The sequence below is a fragment of the Dermochelys coriacea genome, chromosome 3 (genome assembly GCF_009764565.3).
Source record: "Dermochelys coriacea isolate rDerCor1 chromosome 3, rDerCor1.pri.v4, whole genome shotgun sequence".
Lineage (NCBI taxonomy): Eukaryota > Metazoa > Chordata > Testudines > Dermochelyidae > Dermochelys > Dermochelys coriacea.
Genome location: NC_050070.1, coordinates 132,555,367 through 132,575,186, shown reverse-complemented (window position 1 = coordinate 132,575,186; position 19,820 = coordinate 132,555,367). Strand labels below are relative to the sequence as shown.

The following is a 19,820-nucleotide window of genomic DNA, read 5'->3' as shown; positions in this document are numbered from 1 at the left end:
CAGTCACTCAGTTTTATTCACATGTACAAGTTGACCCTACATAGTGTTAAATACAAATACAGAAGCTCTAAAAACAAAATACTGTTTAAAAACATTCTAAAAAAGTCACATATTGCTTCAAGCTTAGATGGTATTCTCCCCATAGTTCTTAAAGTGAATTCAGTGCTCACAAAAGCTAACAAAACAGCATGAGGCAGCTTTCCCCTCCTTCTACCCCTATTTTTAGAGGAGCCAACTGTAGAGTTGAGGGTCAGGCTCCATTTATGGCTTTGCTGCTGAGTGATCTAGGAATGGACTGAAACCAACAACTCATTGCACATAGATCCTCAGATTAACAACTTTTGGTCACTATAACCATTTGTCCAACTCAGACTTTCAATGCTGGTGCATTACATTATAAAATTTACATATTTAAAGACAGATGTACTTTTGCTAGAATAAAAATTGGATGGTGTACAGCTGCTGCCTCAATTAAAGTAGATCAAAACAAGTTATAGGAATACAAGACTGTTCATCATAAGTCAAATTTGGCTCTACATCTAGACAATGTCCCTTTCGGCATCTTAAACTTTGATTTGTTACACTGAAATGTAAATAATTACATGATGCAAGGAAGATGTGACAGCATGATTCAACACAAGCATGCTACTCTATTGTACAAAGGCATTCTTTTACGGTTTTCATTGCAACACTGTACACAAAGTACACCAAACTAGTCTTCATAGAACTTGAAGTTGGCAAACTGCAGCATTGTATTAGTGAAATCTATCAAGTTTCACAATGCTGTTAAGTATCTGGTGAATGAAGGGACACTCTTCAGAGTTTTAATGAAGACTAGCAAAAATACTATGAAATATTTACCACAAAGTTAATAAAAACAAGCCTTGTCTTCAAAATGAGGTTCATTAAGCTGGTAGATTTACTTTCTTTAAAATCAACTTAGTGCAAGACAAGCTTCTGTCTCCTCTAAACTGAGAGGGTTTGACATTTAGTCTAGCTAGATGTTTCTCATAGTCAAAGAGAGTCTGCTTCAGCAAATCCATCTCTAATGCAAACCGCAAGTGTTGTGACCGATGTGTTTATTTTCAAAAGGTTATCTTGAAGAGTCAGAAGGATCAGCAGCTTTCCCAATTAAAAAAAGTCTCCAGGAAAAACCTGCCTCTCAACTCAGGCTTTACCTGAGTTACCAAAAAAGTCAGTCCATGCACATAATTCAATGTGATTTTTAGCCACAGCCTTGTACTGCAGAGCCATCCAACTGACAGACATATGACCTGATTTTGTGACACTACTGCCTTTTAGCAAGTTAGTCAACAGCTGTTCCTGTCAAAACTAACTTGGCCAGAGGGTGAAAACGGAACAACCCCTTTAAAAAAAAGTCAAAGAAACTGATGCTGTAGTTTAGGTAGGGCATAAGCCATATACAAGATATTTAAACAAACCTACTGAATCTTTAAATACTAGAAGACCAAGGCAGTAGTTTGGCTGATTTGATATCTGCACTGAAAGTATGGAACAGAAAGACTAAACATTAGGTACTTCAAAATATTCCAGCAAAGCCAGAGATGCACCCAATGTTTGAGTAAAAGCAGTTTTTAGAGCAGTGGAGAAATGGGCACCACCACTTTTGTTTATCCAATACAGTTGCTAGCATAGGGCTATTGGAGCTTCTGTGCTGCTGTCTGCAGGAAGATAAGTTAACCCTGAGAACAGAAGAGGGCATTTGGAATTAGACCATGTTTACAGCAGATGTACCTTGAGGGAAAGTAAACTAGGCCCCATATAGCAGAAAGATCTCAGTTAAGTTAAAAAATTGACATGCAATGGACTAGGATGTCCTCAATACTGGGCATTGATCTGGAAGGGAGATCTACTAAGCAGCTCAATTTTAGTGTTTAATGTTACTGGCCACAAGTTACAGAATATTTTCAATTTTAAACAGAAGTTAGATCTGAAAAGCAAATGGTCCGTCTATTAAAAAACCCTCTAGTGACTAGTTTTAGAAGGCTAGGCTTTTAGAAAGTTGTATAAAATCTAATATTAGATGTTTTGATTCCTTTTTGTAATTCTATTGTAAGTGAAAAGTTTTTAAAGCCAGAAAATGAGGCCATGTCTTAGTTTTAACAAAACACAGAAGGATTTAATAAGTTAGTTTTAATTATCTCTGGCCTCAGGTGACATACAACTTTCAAAATATTTAGCCTAATAGTAACCCTTTAAACTTAAATATGATTGAGCAAACATGACTTTCAATTTGGCTAGTTTCAGCCAGCCTTTCGTTGAGGAAAGCCTGACTATTCTAGACTGAGTCACACCAACTCCTATATTACTACTAACCTTAGATTTTTGGATTCCAGTTTACTTATTGCCATTTGTGTACTTTACTTTCTGCATTTCACTACAGTGAAGTTAAGCAGACTAGTCAAATGCATTAAGCACACAGTTACTACTCTTCCAATAATAGGGACATAAAACATTTCTCTTAACAGATTTTTAAAAAAAAATCTGAAATGTTAAGTGTGATCAAGCTATGTCAAAAGCTGTCAGTGATTCCAAAGCAGACTGTAAAAGAATGAACCTCAGAATTACTACATTACCACCGCCACACTTCAAAGAGATCTCAAAAAGCACAACTATTGCAAGGATCTGTTTAAGCTCACATTTACTACAAAACTAAAAATTCCATTTAGAACAACTGAGTAAAGAAACAAATTGAGGAGCCAACATTACTGGCAGTCCTACATTGTACAAAAAACAGATCCACCAAGTAAAAACAGCCAAGAGATTTCATTAGTCTCCAGTTACTAAGGGGTTTGTTTTTCTTTCCCCTTAGTAGGGAGTTATGAATGCGCCCCCAGGACAGATATGACCCCATGAAAACTTCATTTGTAAATGTTTACCAAAATTGTTCTGCAAATCTAGAACCTCTAGCAAAGTATCATTAACCATACTAAACCAAATGGAATGCATACCAGTGAAATACTCTCTCCACTCTCCAGATACAAACATTAAAACAAACAAAATAAACAAGCCTTTAATGAATCTGCTGGTGTCTGGTCAATGAAGTATATTTTGAAGTATATACAGTCTTCATTGAGAGGGTGGTATTGAAATGATTAAGCACAAAATGGGTGTTTTTACTAACTCAGTATGATGGTATCAGGTCAAGACTGGTACAGCAAGCAACTGCCTATTGACCAACAGCCATCAGATAATGATTGTCTGCATCAGTCATTTGGTGTAATAGTCACAGTAATCACAAATTAATCCTGTGGCTTCTCACTTGGAAAATAAGTCACCACAATAACTAGATCATATTAATCTATTCCACTGACATTTTAAAAACAGCAATGAAACTCAATTGAAGAATATCTGCATGATTCACTAATTACTGAAAGTTTAGAGAAATATCAAGTATTTAAAAAAGTCTCCACTATATAACAGACAATCACTAACAGCTGTTTTCATGAGGCCAGTATTCAGTGGGTCTCAGATTGTGTACCAGAACCACTGGCTTCCAGGTTAGATATTGGTGTCTACATGGTATTTTGTAGATGTTGAATCAAGTATTTTAAATAATGCAATGGCACATACGTCACACCCTATGAAAGGTTTCCAACACACCACTATGATCACATGATTTGGGAGTCAAAAAAAGGGGAGGTCTTTTTAAAGGGGCAGTTGAAAGTTTGTCAATGAACCAATTCTATAAAAGATTTTGTAAAAATTCACTTAGACTTTCAGTATTTTGAAATTGTCTCAAAAGGTTCATTGAAATGCCTCTTAAAGACTTCAGAAAAAGAGAAATATTTAAAAATTCAAGGAACTATATTTAAAAACATCTTCAAATGTTATGGCTCCAGCTCTACGCTCTACTGATGAGGTAGGTAGCCAAAATACAAACAAACATTGTAACAGACTGCTGGAAACCTCCTATAAAAACCTTGCAAAAGTAGTTTGCACCAGTGTCCTGATTTAATATAAATATTTGAGAGATGTCCAAGCAAGTTTTGATTCACCGAGCTCTTGCAGAGTAGCATCTCATGTACTCGGTCATCCAGGGATTATCTGGAGGGGAAGGCTTTACTCTCCAGGTTCGATCCACATCTGTAGAGTGCACTCGCCTTTGAGACAATTTCCTTTTCTCCACTTGCCTTCTGTTCTTTGCTCGTAGTGCAGACTCATGAATCTACCAAGAATTTAGAAGTACAGTCAATTTTGTGGAAAAAGTAAGTCTAATTTTTATTCAAGAAAACAAAGTTATTTAAAAATGTATCCTCAACCTTCACTCCAAGCCAACAAAGGGAACAATTTGATTCCCCATTAGTATAGGATTCCAAAGAGATTATAGAACACCCTGGGGTAAATATGTTGCTGCCACTAATCACAAAAGGGCGGCATTTTAGTGTTTGTGGTCTCAGATTAGATTAAACTGAACTTTAACAATTGGGATTTCCACCCCCACTCTTTCCTCCCTTCATGATTTCACTCCAAGGTAGAGTTTAGGTTGCTTGATAGCCTTGAGTTTGTATTTCCTTACTTTAACATGTTTGAATCTGTGAAGTGTAATCCTAACTGAATTTCCTGCATTTGCAGTGCTTGGTTTTTTAAGAATTACCACACCCCTGCAATTTTCATCTTACCCTTAAAATGGAGTTACAGTTGAGTACATCTCTAACTTAATTTTTCCTTCCTTTTGGAAATTTTGGTTTTTAAAAATTCATATGTAAACACCAAAACCCAAAAGAATGCAATCATAAGATATTTCTATTGATCTGAAGATTAATCTTATTTTTATTTTAACTTAAGGGGAGATTCATCAGTACACCACAGCAGTCCTTAACATTCAAAGCATACTGTACTTACAAAATTGATCCTTAGTTTGCTACCGACATATTGGTTTAAAGGGCAGTGTTTGAGAGACCGAAAGTATGTGAATGAGAGAAACGGGAGCCAGCCCCCAAGTCCCAACATCTGGGCCTGCATTCCTTCCTCAGTTATCCCAACAGTGCTCCTTCTGTGCACAGCAGAGCCCTAGAGAACCTTTCAAACACTGACACCCAAGTTAGTAGGCTGTTGGAGAACCTTGGAGGAGGTGTCAAGTCTCCCTCATACTGATGAGTCAATACAATCAATAGAATGGTCGCATGCAAGTAAACTGTAGAGTAAGGCTGATGGTTGGCTTGAGTTGCAGCCAGTGTGACGGCTCCACTTCAGGAGTCCCTTGAGCTATTGAACTGACCCTATAGAATCATAACAGTTCAATTAAATGTAGCTTAATTACAGCCTAATTTCTTCAAATGTAATTATGCACAAGATTTCCATGAGCTTTAACTATATGGAAAATTAAGAGCATTATTCCATTCCTAACATCATTCAGGAAAAGGCTACAGCAAAAATTTTAGGACCCACTGTTAATTTTAAAACTCGAACTAACTGATTTGCTTGTACATTTTAAAAGAATGTCATGGTGTACTCTAAGTGCTATAGGTTCAGAGCATTTTTCAGAAATCAAACATATAATGTCAGTGCAAGAGCAAGACAGAACTCAACCTTAACTACGGACTCACAACCAGCATCTCCATAATTTGGCCAGCATCTATAAGTACCCCAAGATTAGCCAAATAAGGTTCTACATTCTATAGGATAGACTAAGGAACATGCTGTAGAAGAGAAAAGACAAGCAAGTCTTTTTCTATATTAAGAATGGTTAATATGTGGACTTCCAAAAAGTTGATTTGGGGGATCATGCACGCTGCTATCCAATAAAACACACATTTGCACCTATTTTCAGTGGCATTGGTCATAGTCAGCCTCCCCACCCCCATCCCAAAAACCTGTGGAACTATGGTTCTGGAACACATGTATTAAAAAATAAATGTGATACCATATTCCAGCAGATCTAAATGGCCAATAGTTACACCTAATTAAAAGGCAACTTGACTGTACATAAAGGCCTTGTATTAGAGAGATTATGCAGCTGCAGAAACCACTACCCACTTGCAGCTGTTTGATCATAAGCCTTGAGAAACATCTGCTTTTTCATGAAGAGTTCTGGAAGAAATGTTAGTCATCCCAGGTCTGCATGATGTGATCCCACCAATCCATGCTTGTGGGCCTGCTCCAGAAGCAATCAGCCTACATATGGGGAATCTGCGACTATGACAGTAAGCATGAGCAGCTTCAGTGAGGTTGCAGCTGCCATATCTGTGACCCTCTGCCAAGAGAGGCCATCAGTAGGACAATTACTGCTGCCAAAACATCCATCAGTATCTGTCAGATACTCTGGCCAATTACCAAAATAGGAGAGCGTGTGAGCTGGAGAAGATCTTCCTCCAGTGCTGGATCCAAGTTGATGACTCTGGATGCTAGGAGCATGCAGACTCAAATGGCTTGCCTGAATGCATTGGTAGGCTCCAGTCAAGTTCCACAGGATGGGCAATGACCCAAGCCCTAGAGTGTCTGCATCGGCATGCCCGAGACACTCACATAGCAATGCAATGTGGACATTTGCGTGAGAGCTTGGAAAGAATGAGTCCCACAGACCCAGGTGTGCTATGCAGCATAGCCATACCCTTGGTCCACTGTCATGGGACATCAGACCTTGACATACTACAATGATGAGACACCCCCCCCAGTAAAGCCTAGTCTTTGTGTACCAAAAAACACCCATTGACTTGAGCAGGAGTTTTGGGTGAACAAGGAATAAAGGGCTCAGGCCCAGACAAGGTCAAGGTCAGCCATTCTGTAAGATAGTGTGTTACAACAGTCAGAAGTGTCACCATTTTGGAATAATGAGTTGTTATTCAGACATAACATTTTACTAGCCAGTAACACTACCAGGTTCAACATTTACAACTTCATAATGTTACTCAGCTTCCAAGGGACTGACGCAGAGGGATTCACTCATCAATAGCTGAAGCACTTATTTCTAGGCTTGAGCTCGTCTACCTGTCTGTCTGCTTTGGGACACTTGCTGCTAACTGCCCACTTCTGATCGACTTTCACTTATGGAGTTCAGACTGTGGGAGTACATTTATTTCATCCACTTTTTTCCCCCAGTAGCGCTGAAATAAGAAAGAACTATGCATTAATCAGAGGCTGCACCAAGGGGTCATTTAGTCTGGAACTTTTGAAAGTGATTGGCAGTTCAGAAATTAGGGGACATTTAAAGCTTCTATCTGCACATCTATGTCAGTCAGGAGGTGTGAAAAAACTACACCCGACTGACCAGATATGCAGACAAAAGCCCCAGTATAGACACAGCTGTACTGACAGAAGTGCGTTTCTGTTGGCATCGCTATCATGTGTGGGGGTGTTCCCATACCAGCATAAAAACTTGTCAGCACAGGCTGCGTCTACACTAGGGGGCTATGTAGATATCAGCTCTGTAGTGTGGATATAGCTGTGAGAACTGCAGCAGCATTCATAGATCCAACCAAAACCAGCTATAGACTTATTCACTAGTTTTCTTACAGTAGAAGCTACAGTAGAAGTAATCTGTGTGCTTGAAAAGTTAGTGATGGAACCAAAGTACTGGTCCAAGTTCATTTGGATTCTTCAGACGGAGACTTTGATTCTTCATAAGCAGTTGCTCTCCCCACCCAAGTTCTATAATAAGACATTACCATGTCCAATGATAGTTGGATAATTGGCATCTACATAGATAACAGGACCCCATCTTCAGCATCTCACAGGCGTAGGCCCTTAATGAAGAGGGGAGGGGAGGGTTGGGATGTGCATTCACTATACTGTTTGTCTAGGAAGACGTTTATAAATTACGTACTGTATGACAGAGTGGCACAATCACTACAGTTAAGACCAAAGCATTTTAGTTCTTGTGGTCATCACTGAAATAAAGCCTTGATTGTGAATTTGATTTTCTTCAGGGTAGAATTAAGATAGGTTGTGTTCCTTGTTTGGAGAGTGCAACCTTAACTGAATTTCCTGGAGTTTTTTAAATTCTAACAGTCTTTAAAGGAACCGTGCACTCAAACCATGGGTATGACTTCAACCGTAGAGTTTGAATTGAAATGTATATAAAGAATGTATGCATTTACACACTGGGTCAAAGGGTGAAAGCCAATGAAAGGAAAGGCATCTGTTAGAAGAGCCATTCTGATGTCCTTAAGGCAAGATTTTCCTAAAGCGATCAGTGATTTTGGGCGCCTATGTTTTTAGATGCCCAGTTTGTCACCTCAACAACCTGAGTTTCAGAGGGTGGGTACTTAACATTGACAGTCAGTCCTGCGGGATGTGAAAGTGGACACCCAAAAATTTTTAAGAAGTGACTGATTTTTGCTGCTTAAGCCTTAACTTTGCATTCGTAGGGCAGGGGACACCTACTGTTTAAGTGAAAACACATAGTACTCAATTTTCCTAAACTTGGAAAAGATAAATCCAAGTGAGTCCTATAGGATTCAGGCCTGGAGCTCTAGAGAATTTAGGTATTTCAAATCTAATGCCTCCCAGTCCACCACTCCCAAAGTCCACCACTCCCTAATACAGTGACAAAATAACATAGCATGGCTAAGCTAGGAAAACTTTAAGACATTAATGCCCCAAAGAAGTCCTGGATGCAGGTTAAAGAAGGTTATAACATTGTTAACTAGTTACAATAAGAGGAGAGAGAATTTTATTTATAGATAATCAGTATTATTCTTCTTTCCCTATAGATGTGGGGGGAAACTAAACTGTTAAAAAAATCCAAATGTTCGCTTACTTCATGTGCTGAAGCAGAAGCACAGACGTTGTGAGTTTTCTGGCTCCCGGTATCTGTATGTTTTTCTCCCCAGCCATATAAAGCAAATGGATGTTTATGCTCCTTTGCTGCATCTGTCCTTTGAGGACTTTTAGCTGATCTTCGATCTTTCTGACTGGACAAGGCACTTCGACTTGGATGTTGTCCTGTACGGCTGGTTGATCTGTCAGTTTCTTTTACCAAAGTCTGTTCTGCAACTTTTTCTTGGTTGTCTCCCTCTGTTTCTTTCTCTAAGGGGAAAATAAAGCAGTTAGACTTTAAAACATTTAGCAAAAGACTGCATACATATGCATGCCTGAACGACAGTTTTAAAAAAACAAAAAACCACTCTTCCTGAAGTTGTATTGAAAGATAAAAAGGAACAGCCCCCAGTTGCATGACTGCAGATGCACCTCCATTAAGTTTCATTTATACAAAACATCTTCCCCTCATTAGTGTCAGACTGGCATAAGGAGTATGCTAGTCATTTTGTAGTTTTGGACATCAAGTATCAAATACTTAAACAAGTGCATTCAATATAAGGGTGTGACCAAAGCCACCTAGCAGCACTTGACAGCTCTCATGGTACTCAAGTCTATCAGCAGCATTTCCAGCAACTCCCTAGCCTACCTATTCCATCTTCTTGCAACTTTTTCCATGTAGCTAACAAATATGTTGACATGGCATTTAAACTCTACCAGGTACACTGAAGATAGCGACAGATTTGATCAGAGTATGTGAAACAGGACCTCACGCTATAGTAGCATCTACCCTTACAAAAGGGACTTTGAATTTGGGCTTCCTCATGTGAAAGCTTTTGTGCTTCCTGATTACACAACACTTTTGCCAACTGTATCCTGTTGATATTTCCATGGGAAAAAACGCTTCCCAAAATAGCTTTCTGTAAGTGTCCCACTTACCACACTGTGCCATGCTTGGCGCAGAGCCTATAATACTGCTCTCTGCAGATTCCTTTCAAAACACCAAAAGTCAACAGGGTTATTTTTTCCCCAGGTATTTGAGGGTTTGTTCTTTTTGCTGATGAAGTTGTTTTAAGTAAGTTGTTTTACACAAGTGTACTTAATATGCAATCAAAAGAATGGCCAGCAAATTCAACTGTCCAGCACTGCAGGACTTCAGTGTTAGAGAAGCCATCTTGCTCCTAAAAATCGAGTTTTATTTCACAACCTGCCTTTGCAAGAAGAGTTAGACTATCGCTTGCCTTCAGATTACCTGAGTTTAGTTAGAAAGCCTATGCTCATTCTCCCCTGCCTCCATTGGGTCACGAACATTCAAACTGAGCCCCAACCTCCATCATACTCCACTCTTAACTGGCAGCTCTGCTCTAGTGTTCTCCTCGTTCTTCCACTTCCACAGTGGTTTATTGTGCTCCACTTCCTCTCAGCCTTTCCAGACATCCCCCACTCAGACTGGCAACTCATTGCCATTGTCCCTGATGTTAACTATCTGTTGACCATGCACAGTGACACTTCAGAAAAGCAGTTTGATACTTGTCCTGAGTGGACACTAGGATTTTTCCCCAGCTTGGTCAGCACAGTTCCAAAGAGTGTTCTACATGCATTCAAGAAGGGCCTTTCAAGGTTCTATCTATGACACAGACCCCTGGTTCACAGTACACAGATGAATTAACTGTTAGAAAAAAGAAGAAGAGCAGTACTTGTGGCACCTTAGAGACTAACAAATTTGAGCATAAGCTTTTGTGAGCTACAGCTCACTTCATCCGATGAAGCTGTAGCTCACGAAAGCTTATGCTCTAATAAATTTGTTAGTCTAAGGTGCCACAAGTACTCCTCTTCTTTTTGCAAATACAGACTAACACAGCTGCTACTCTGAAACTTAACTGTTACAAAGTTCATTCAAATGCCAGAAGGCTTCCCTCTTTCTTGTAAGAAAACAAAACTGTTTCCATCCCAGAAAATGAATCCTCCCCTCCCCCTGCAAAAATCCTTGTGTAGTTCTCCCTGCCCTGAGTTGTTACTGGTCTGGGCAAAATGTAACAAATATGTAAAAAGGGAAATTTTTCTTTGAAATGTACAGTAAAAGCCAAACTGTTTTAAAAGTTAATGACAAAAATATTAGGGCACAAGAGGAGATTATGGAAAGACCTTAGAACAGACTATTCTGCAAGTTCTACTTTAAATAAAAGTCATTTTTCTGTTATGAAGACATGGTGATCACAATGTAAATCAAAGTACTACTATCCTGCTGGTAGTCTCTATGCCCAAATGCAAGGCTAACCCAATACCCCCAAGCATCCAGTTTTAAACTCCACAATGGCACCTGGTGGGCAGCAGCACATACATCCCCCATCCCTAGACTCATGAACTCATGCCATGTTTGCGCTGTAGAGCAGACTGGGAGCTTGTCTTCCATTCCCATTCTCCAGATGCCAACACTATGAACAGAGATCTACCCTCAGTCAGGAATTGAGAGCAAGCCAAGAACAAAAATTTATCGAGATCAGAAAATTTAATGAAGTATTTTGGTTTATTTATAGTTTTAAAATGTGTATGGTTGAAGGTAAAGAGATGCCCATAGTTTAGACAGCTCCTATTGGACCCAACTTTCAAAAGCAAGCTTATGATTTTACTGAGCATGTAAACTCTAGTACAGTTTGGGTACTTAGCTAGTGCAGGAAAAGGCAGTCACATAAGAGGAAATAGTCAAAATTATTTTTAGGCTTGGTGGTTTTGGCCATAGGTTGTCACCACAGCTTGCCAGCTTTTTCAAAGTCAACATCTGCCCACTGTGGAAACTAAGAACACAAATTCTTTAGCCAATAGAGATGAACTGCCTGGGAAGTGGGATAGCATATGCAAACATATGGTGTCAGATTACTACTAATTCTTAGTACTTTTAAACACCATATGGAATGGGAAAATTCATCTAGCTTGAGGCGGGAGTAGCTAGTGGACTGGGGAAGTCAACAGGAGAGGTGGGAAATTTAATAAAGTTACCAAAAGAAACAAACAGATTCAGTAATATACTGGCCTGCAAAGCTTCACAAACAAAAAAGTAGGGGTGAGAAAGAATATCCTCCATATACAGAGTACAGGATGCAGAGTCTGTAGAGTGCAATTCCCACAGTCAACAGCAGTCATTCTTCCCTGCCTCTTCTCCAGCACAGCGCTATTATCAGTTCAACACCTCTTTAAGCCACTTGACAGTGGATTGGGTCACACTACAGCTACACAGCATTTGAATAATTCTCCAGCACAGAACCTGTACCAGTAAAAATTACACTTAATAAAACCAGGACGAGTCCTTGTGTTAACACATTGATATGTTGTAAGAGGCAACAGGGGATTCTTTAAAGGAGGATGAAAAGTGAGCCATCGATCTGTATCCATCAGTGCCATCAACACCTCCACACCAGAATCTTGTTTATGACCTGTATCTGTCAGTGTGGTGCAGTTGCTAAAGTGGTTTATATTCTGGGATGTACTAACAGGTGTGTGTATGCAAGACATGGGAGATAGCTGCCTGCTTAGCACTGGAGTACTGTATCCAATTCTGGGAGCCACACAAAAAATAGATATGGAAAAATTGGAGAAAGAGTCCAGAGATGATTAGCAAAAGTGATAAAGGCTTCAGAAAACCTGACCCATGAGGAAACGTTTAAAACCTGGGCATGTTTAATCTGGAGAGAAGACAACTGAGTGAGGACCTGATAAGTCTTCAAATACACTAACAGCTGTTGATCAATTGATCTCCATGTCCACTGAAGATTGATTCTATTCTATGATTCTTAGAATATCAGGGTTGGAAGGAACCCTCAGGAGATCTAGTCCCACCCCCTGCTCAAAGCAGGGCCAATCCCCAATTTTTGCCCCAGATCCCTAAATGGCCCCCTCAAGGATTGAACTCACAACCCTGCGTTTAAGCAGGCCAATGCTCAAACCACTGAGCTATCGCCCTTGGGACAAGAAGTAATGGGCTTAATCTTCAGCAAGGGATATTTAGGTTAGATATTAGGAAAATCTTTATAACTAGAAGGGAAGTTAAAAATTGGAATATAGTCTTCTAAAGGAGGATGTGGAATCCCAGTCATTGGAGTTTTTAACTAACAGGTTCGACAAACATCTGTCAAAAATAGTCTAGGTATACTTGATCCTGCCTCAGTACAAGGGGCTGAACTAAATGACAGATCCCTTCCAGCCCCACATTTCTATGACTCTATAGAATGTGTAATGTGGATGCAGACCATGTTAAGGAAAGAAACAGTTTTCAAGTTAGTTGACAAAGGCCATGTGGATGGGATCTTTATTTGGCACGCCAACTCTTGTGTTAAGTGGCTCCCTTCTAAATGAACATAAGCCTGTATGACAACTTTCTATGTGATAAGACTTAAGATGTGCGCTAACCAGCACTGAAATCTAAATAGGACTTATTTCTTCAGGAAAGACTGCTACACAAAAGGACCAAGGAAGGAAGAAGCAGTAGTCCCCATAAATGTCGCTGCAACAGTGAAATATTCCTAAATTAGAACAAGTAGTGCTAACCACAAGCAATGCACAAATCTCACAATAGCCATACAAAAAAAGGCACAAGATTTTTAGTACAAAATTAACGTAATGAATAAAGTTGCAGTCTTAGCTCTAAAAACAAAAAGAAATGCATAGTGCACGATAAACAAGCACATCTCCTGGTAAGACCCTATCAGATAACTGCAGTGGGTGGGTGGATGTCAGTCACAAAGCTTGGAAGAGCTAAGTAAAGAAAATGCTGATATTTAGCTACCCACACAGAACTTCTAATTCTAATGAAATTGTTCAAGAGAAGTGACTGGAAAGTGTAGATACTACCTCTTCATAAATTTTCCTCTCCTTGTGCTTTGAAAATACCCAGCATAACAGTTCACAGTATGACCAGAGAAGAGGGACTTTTCCTTAAACACGCACATGCGCACAGTGCTGCTTGCGCCCGCCCACGTCCCAGGCTTTCCAATAAGCCTGTCCTGCTGCTCTGAGCAGCATGATAAGGGGGTGGGAAGTGGAGGGAGGCGGGGTTGGATAAGGGGCAGGAGGTCCTGGGGGGCAGGAAGGGAGCAGTTGGTGTTTCTGCAGGGGAGGAGGACATGCACGGTCAGGAGACAGGGAGCAGGGTTGGATGCGTCAGAGATTCTGAGGGCATCAGTCAGAGTGGGGCCAGGCTGTTTGGGGAGGCATAGCCTTCCCTACTGGGCCCTCCATACCATTTCAGATTCCTGATGTGGCCCTCGGGCCAAAAAGTGTAGATAGTTACCCACATCAGCAAGAGAGATCTACATACATGTACTTATTCTGTCGCTCCCCTGCTGTGGGGAAAGACTCTAGCAGCTCCCCTGCCACAGGGAAAGGCTCTGGCCATGGGGCAAGGCTCTGGCAGCTCCCCTCTACCAGAGGTTTTCCTCACTGCCTCCCCATTATGCGTAGGTATGCACGGTAGTGTCAACACAGCCTGATTTCACAACAGCACATAGCTACACACACCATTGATGGTGGTATGTGGCGTAGACATACTCTAAAGATACAACGTTCTCAAAACTCCAGTAACTGGCATGTAGCCTTCCTTGCTGCTGCTGTTTTTTGCCACAGAACCTGCTTATGCAATTATAAAGATACACTGATACCATAGCAACAATTTACATAAGTAGCTGTGAATCAGGAGAAGAGTTTGTTTCTTTAAAGATACACCACAAATGCTGCAGTTACAGTTTCCCACTAGCCTGGGTCATCACAATGCGTGATTTACAGTCATCAATGTACCTGGTACTTCAATACCACCTTCATTTTACAAAAAACGCTGCAAGAAAAGAGGTGTTAAAAGGAATACGTGGTACTTCAGTGGTTAAAGCGTTTCACCTCACAAAGCGCTTAACAGTATAGATGCCCTAATACATCCATATACACAGTATGGCTGCTTATCACATCTTCCATTTTGAGTTTCATATATTTACTTAATTTACATGTTAGTATATTGTAGATGTGTCAGAGTCTGACTTTGAGGCACAGTAACTCCTCGCTTAACCTTGTAGTTATGTTCCTGAAAAATGCCACTTTAAGCGAAATGATGTTAAGCGAATCCAATTTCCCCATAAGAATTCATGTACATAGGGGGAGTTAGGTTCCAAGGAAAAAAATTTTCACCAGACAAAAGACATATACGCACAAAGTTTTAAACAATTTAATACTGTACACAGTGATGATGATTGTGAAGCTTGGTTGAGGTGGTGAAGTTAGAGGGTGGGATATTTCTCAGGGGATGCCTTAGTACTAAATTAGCAATTAGCTAATTTAATTAGCTAAATTGCTAACTAGCAATTAGCTGAGCCCTCAAGGGTTAACCCATTGTTGTTAATGTAGCCTCAAGCTACAAGGCAGCACAAATGAAGGGAGGGGAGACAGCATGGCACAGACGGAGACACATCCCATGTGAAAGAGAGACGGGCATTGCTCCTTTAACTACGCTGACTCCACTCTAAGTATACTACCTTTTTAATAGATCAGCAAATTGAGACAGAAGCTGCTACCAGGAAGCTCCCTCTGTCCTGAGCCCAGTCTCTGTCCTGTCCCCCACCCCTGCTCTATGGAAATGGGATAAGCAGGGTGCAGGAGCAGGGGGGAGGGGGACACCCTGACATTAGTACCACCCCCCCTCCACACCCACCCAGGAGGCTCCAGGGAGCAGCTCCAAAGCAGAGGGCAGGAGCAGCACACAGCAGTGGGGGGTGGGACAGCTGAACTGCTGGCATTTGATAGCCTGCTGAGCAGCTGCGGCACAGGGAACTTATGGGAGCAGGGAGCTGCCGGTCCACCCTGGTTCCAAGCCCCCACCAGCTAGCTGCAAGGGGCTGCTCTTCCTGCAAGCAGTGGACAAAGCAGGCAGCTGCCAAAGGACATTATAAGGGAGCATTTCACTTTAAACTAGCATGTTCCCTAATTGATCAGCAACAAAACAATGTTAACCAGGACAACTTTAAGTGAGGAGTTACTGTATTGCAGGTGCCAGGTACCCATTCACTGCAATGGGAGATTCGAGTGCTCAGGAACTCCCAAGGATTAGGCCCTATGGTGTCTGCACGAATCACACTTGCACTTGTGTGACTGGCTAGAATACAATACAGTTTAGGGATAACTGAAAGTAGTTACTACACAATGCTGGGTGACGAGAATTCGTAGTGGACAAGGGTCCACATAGCCAGTTATCACAACTAGCACCTGTGTTGGCAGTCTTGACAGAAGATAAGCAATGAATGAGCATGAGAATCAGCTGCACTTGCCCTAGAAATAGCCTCTCTAGGGTATGCAAGGCACATCAACAGGGCAGAGCAGGAAGATGTGCACAGGTGCTGTCCATATGATGCACAGAGAGCTTCAATTTCCAAGGTTATTGTGTTTATGAAACATACCAGACATTCACTTAATCTGGAATTATATAATTCCCTGAGCTACAAGTGTACAATACAATGCAATTTAACATCCCAGGCTGTTGTTTTTTGTAGTCTTATTATTGCAAGGATGAACTAGAGGACTGTCTATACTTCATTATAGATAAGACTCAAAGGAAAAAAACAGGGTTTTTTTAAAGACAATTATTTACAGTGCCACAACACCAAGATTCATTGTTTTCACAAACCAAAATATTCTCAATATTTTGAAGAAAAAATATCCATTTAAATAAAATCTCTCCACATTTCTAATTTTGGAGTTTTCTAAATATTAGAGTAGCATGTAGGCACTGAAAATAAGGTAAAATGAAAAGTAAAGGACTCAAGTGGACCAGAGCCTAAGGTACAGTCACTTATACTTGCACTTCCCCATTCCATCCCAAATCACCACCTCTGTTATCAGGAATAAACGTCAACACTGCATCCTGCACCAGGCTCTGAAGGTGGGAAGATTAGAATATAATCTGATCTTTGCCAAACTGTTCAACAGTAATGGACTAGCACCGAAAATACTTTGCCTCCAGCTACCAGTGGCTTCATTCTGGGTTCTTCCAGTTCATGAGCATAGGAGTCTTGGAGGAGAGTTGGGAACCAAGTGGCAGGCACAGAGGTAGCTTGGTCCAAGCTCCTTAAGAGTTGTAATGGGACCAGGACCTTTAATTGAACTCAGAAGCAACAGGAAAGGCAGCAAGGTGGTGTGGAAAACTGGTACAGCGTGTTCTTTGGTTAGCCAGGTAAAGGGTATTGAATTATGAAGGTAGGAGTCAACTACTAGACCAACTAGCTTCCAAGTGAACAATAGGTTACTAGGCTGCAAGTAACTCGAAATCGCTTGAGCCAGGGGGCTTAAAAAAACCTGTTTGTGCATCACCCTTGGCAAGCAGGAAAGTTCTCATGTCAAGTGGGGAGACCTACATAGGCAGTTCCTGCAGAATTTAAACCTTACAAGGAAAAACACGGGTCACAAAAAAGCCTTCCAAAAGGGAACTGAGCAGAAGCAAAGCAGCCTTATCCGTCTGAGCCTACAGGCAGTCCTCCCAACAGGCCCCAGCCAGGAACAGCTTTAAGAAGAGTGAAATTAACAAAACCTTCACAGGGCAGCTGCTCTGGGCACCAAAGCACCACATTCAGGGGCACCAATTCACAGGAGGGTTGGGGGAGTTTGGTTTTTGTTTGCTTGCTCCTGCCCCTTTTGCGTGGGGCACTGAAAGCGCTTGCTGCCCGGGGTGACAAGGGACCCGGAGCCTCAGCAGTTTCAGCGATGCCTCGTGGGCATCAGCCAAGCATCACACGAGTCTCCTGCGGCGGAGGGCGGAGAGCGGAGACCGCCACGGCCGGAGGCCCCACCCCAAGAGAGACGCAGAGGGGACAGTGTGACCGAGTCTCCGCTCCCCCACCCACGGGCGCGCAGGAAGGCCCGTGTCTTACACCAGCCAGGCCAGGCGCAAGGGAAGGCAGGAAGCGCCTTCCGCTTGCGCCACCCAGAGCGGGGATTTCCCTCAGAAACCCGCTACTGGCGGCTGCGATGGCCGGCGGAGCTGCAGAGTCTGGCAGCTTCTCAGGGGCGGCCCGACGCGCCCAGGAGCAGCCCGAGAGGGGGAGCCGGGCGGTTTGACGCCCGCTTCCCACCCGGCCCCATACCAGGGGCGGGAAACACCTGCCCACGGGCAGTCGCGGCCCAGCCCCTCCGCCGCCCCCGGCCCCGCCTGCTACCTACCCGCTGCGCGCAGGGGCTCCGCCAGCTTCGCCTTCCCCGCTGCTCCCGGCTCCCCAACGCGGCGGCGGCCGCCGGGCCCCGACGCGCTTGGCTCTGCCGCCTCCTGCTGCTGCGGCGGCGGCGGCGCGGCCGGGGGGCTGGTGCCGGGGGGCGAGGGGGAGCCGGCGCTGCTGCCGCTGCTGCCCGGCTCCCAGCCGTCCCAGAGCCAGGGCCGGTGCGCCTGCTCCAGCAAGCGGCGGCTGAGGCGGTAGCGCAGCAGCTCCCAGTAGCAGGGGCCGCACGACTCCCACTTGGGCTCCTTGAAGCGCTTCATGTACTCGCTCTTCACGCGGGGCCGCGCGGGCACCATGCCGGGGCCGCTCCCGGGAGCCCGCTCGAGAGACCCCGCTCGGCTTCGTCGCCCCCGCCTCCCGCAGCAACCGGCGCCTAGGCCCGCCCCTCCCGCTGGAACGTTTAAACCCAAACAGCGACGTTCTGTGCCCGCCCCTGCCCTGCTCTGGCCAATCACCGCGGAGGCAGCGCGTCCCTCCCTCTCGCCCCCCCATCTACGTCACAAAGGATCCCCGTGGAACGGGGCGGAGGAAGAACGCTGCAACCTGCCTCTGGCCCCGCACGTTCCACCTGCCGGGGTTTCCCGCCCGCTGGGGCTGTGATGGGGGCTGCAGACACTGTTGTCCCGGCGGGCGTCGGGGCGACTGGACCCCGTACGGGCTGGAGCAGCGCATCCCCCCACTCCTCCCCCCGTCACAGGCGGGGCTGCCCTTGGACGACGGTCACGGGCAGATCCCCCCCCCCCCCGCTGCCGATCCGGGGCTGCCCCTGAGCCTGAAGTTGCTACTGCTTGATAGCGGAGGGGGGCTGGACCTCAAAGTCGGATCCATGCACCCAGGAGACAAAAGCGAAGTGCAGCTGGCAGCCTGGCTCCTCCCTGACCTGCCCCCTCTCCCTCCAGAGCCATGGGGTACAATCTACAGCCTCCCTCCTTTGTGTCTCCCCATCAGCCCTTTTTTAACATACTCTTTCATTAACGCTAGTCCCAGGGATAGAATTGGGCCAGGTCAGCAACCCAGTGCTTTTAAAAAAAATGATGCCAACCTCTTCTCCAGAATTTCAGCTTTCGTTGGAATAATAATAACGAAACCCTTTAGCCCTCATGATTGCAATGAAAACCTTTACAACTTGAACAGCATGTAAAGGATGCAGTGACGTCTGCCTGAGTCTGCAGGCAACCTGAAACAATCACTCTGGGAGGTTTAAGCTGCTCCGTTGACCTCTGTGAGATAGTAACTGAGATGCCTTGCCTTTAAATGTCAACATTGTTGACTATTTCACTGCTGTTCAATGCATGTCATATAGGAGGGGAACAATGAAATTAAGAAGATCTGCACAATCTACAACTCAGTCTGGTGCCATGAATGAGTGGCACTTGGGAAAGTACCATTCCCCCCCCCAAAAAAAAATTGCCCTGTGGGGGTGAAAGCGGAGGACTGGAGCCCAGGAAGGCATCTAGTGAGCCCCACAAAGTAAGAGCTGACCCTGTAGAGTCTAATGGGATAGCTAAGTCCTCCTCAACTAGCCCCTTTCTACCTCCTTAGAGCAGTGAGGGCCTAGCCTGCTCTGGGGTTGACTGTGGAGCTATACAGTTTCCTTTCTGGTTCAGTGGGTGCTGTTGCTGGTGCCTTCAGACTCAGGAGGAAAAACATTATTAACTTAATGTAATTGTTTTCAAGCCATTTTTTTTTTTTTGCAACCCTGGAGACAAGAAACAATGATGCTGTGAGTGGAGACCTTAAAGCATTTGCCTAAAATGTAGGTTAGATCTACACTGAAATCTTTTGCCAGCTTAGCTATTTTGATAAGGGGTATGATCTGTGACTAATTTAGCTGGTGCTGTCAAAAGCCCCTAGTTTTAC

General features: G+C 43.4%; 1 protein-coding gene across 2 annotated transcripts; it reads right to left on the bottom strand.

The window, feature by feature from the left end:
• Positions 1-18,369, bottom strand: LOC119853938 (centriole, cilia and spindle associated protein). Of its 2 annotated transcripts, XR_005292275.2 has the most exons (4): positions 17,908-18,346; positions 8,723-8,991; positions 6,952-7,067; positions 4,052-4,189 (listed from the first exon to the last, which is right to left on the bottom strand). XR_005292275.2 is itself a non-coding variant. In XM_038397615.2 (3 exons), exons 1-3 carry the CDS (start codon positions 18,254-18,256, stop codon positions 4,016-4,018), a joined length of 792 nt encoding a protein of 263 aa, XP_038253543.1. In that variant the 5' UTR covers positions 18,257-18,369; the 3' UTR covers positions 1-4,015. The 2 variants fall into 2 exon arrangements, 1 of the variants encoding a protein (XP_038253543.1); XM_038397615.2 differs by lacking the exon at positions 6,952-7,067 and having other exon boundaries at positions 1-4,189; positions 17,908-18,369.
• Positions 18,370-19,820: the final 1,451 nt, after the last annotated feature.

Bases quoted from the DNA above. Each gene is read 5' to 3' on its own strand.
- LOC119853938 (XM_038397615.2), bottom strand. From the start codon at position 18,256: ATGGTGCCCGCGCGGCCCCGCGTGAAGAGCGAGTACATGAAGCGCTTC. The intron at 8,992-17,907 runs GTAGGTAGCAGG...TTTTCCCCTTAG, and splicing joins GGAGCCCCTGCGCGCAGCGG to AGAAAGAAACAGAGGGAGAC. The intron at 4,190-8,722 runs GTAAGCGAACAT...AATTCTTGGTAG, and splicing joins CTTCTGCTTCAGCACATGAA to ATTCATGAGTCTGCACTACG.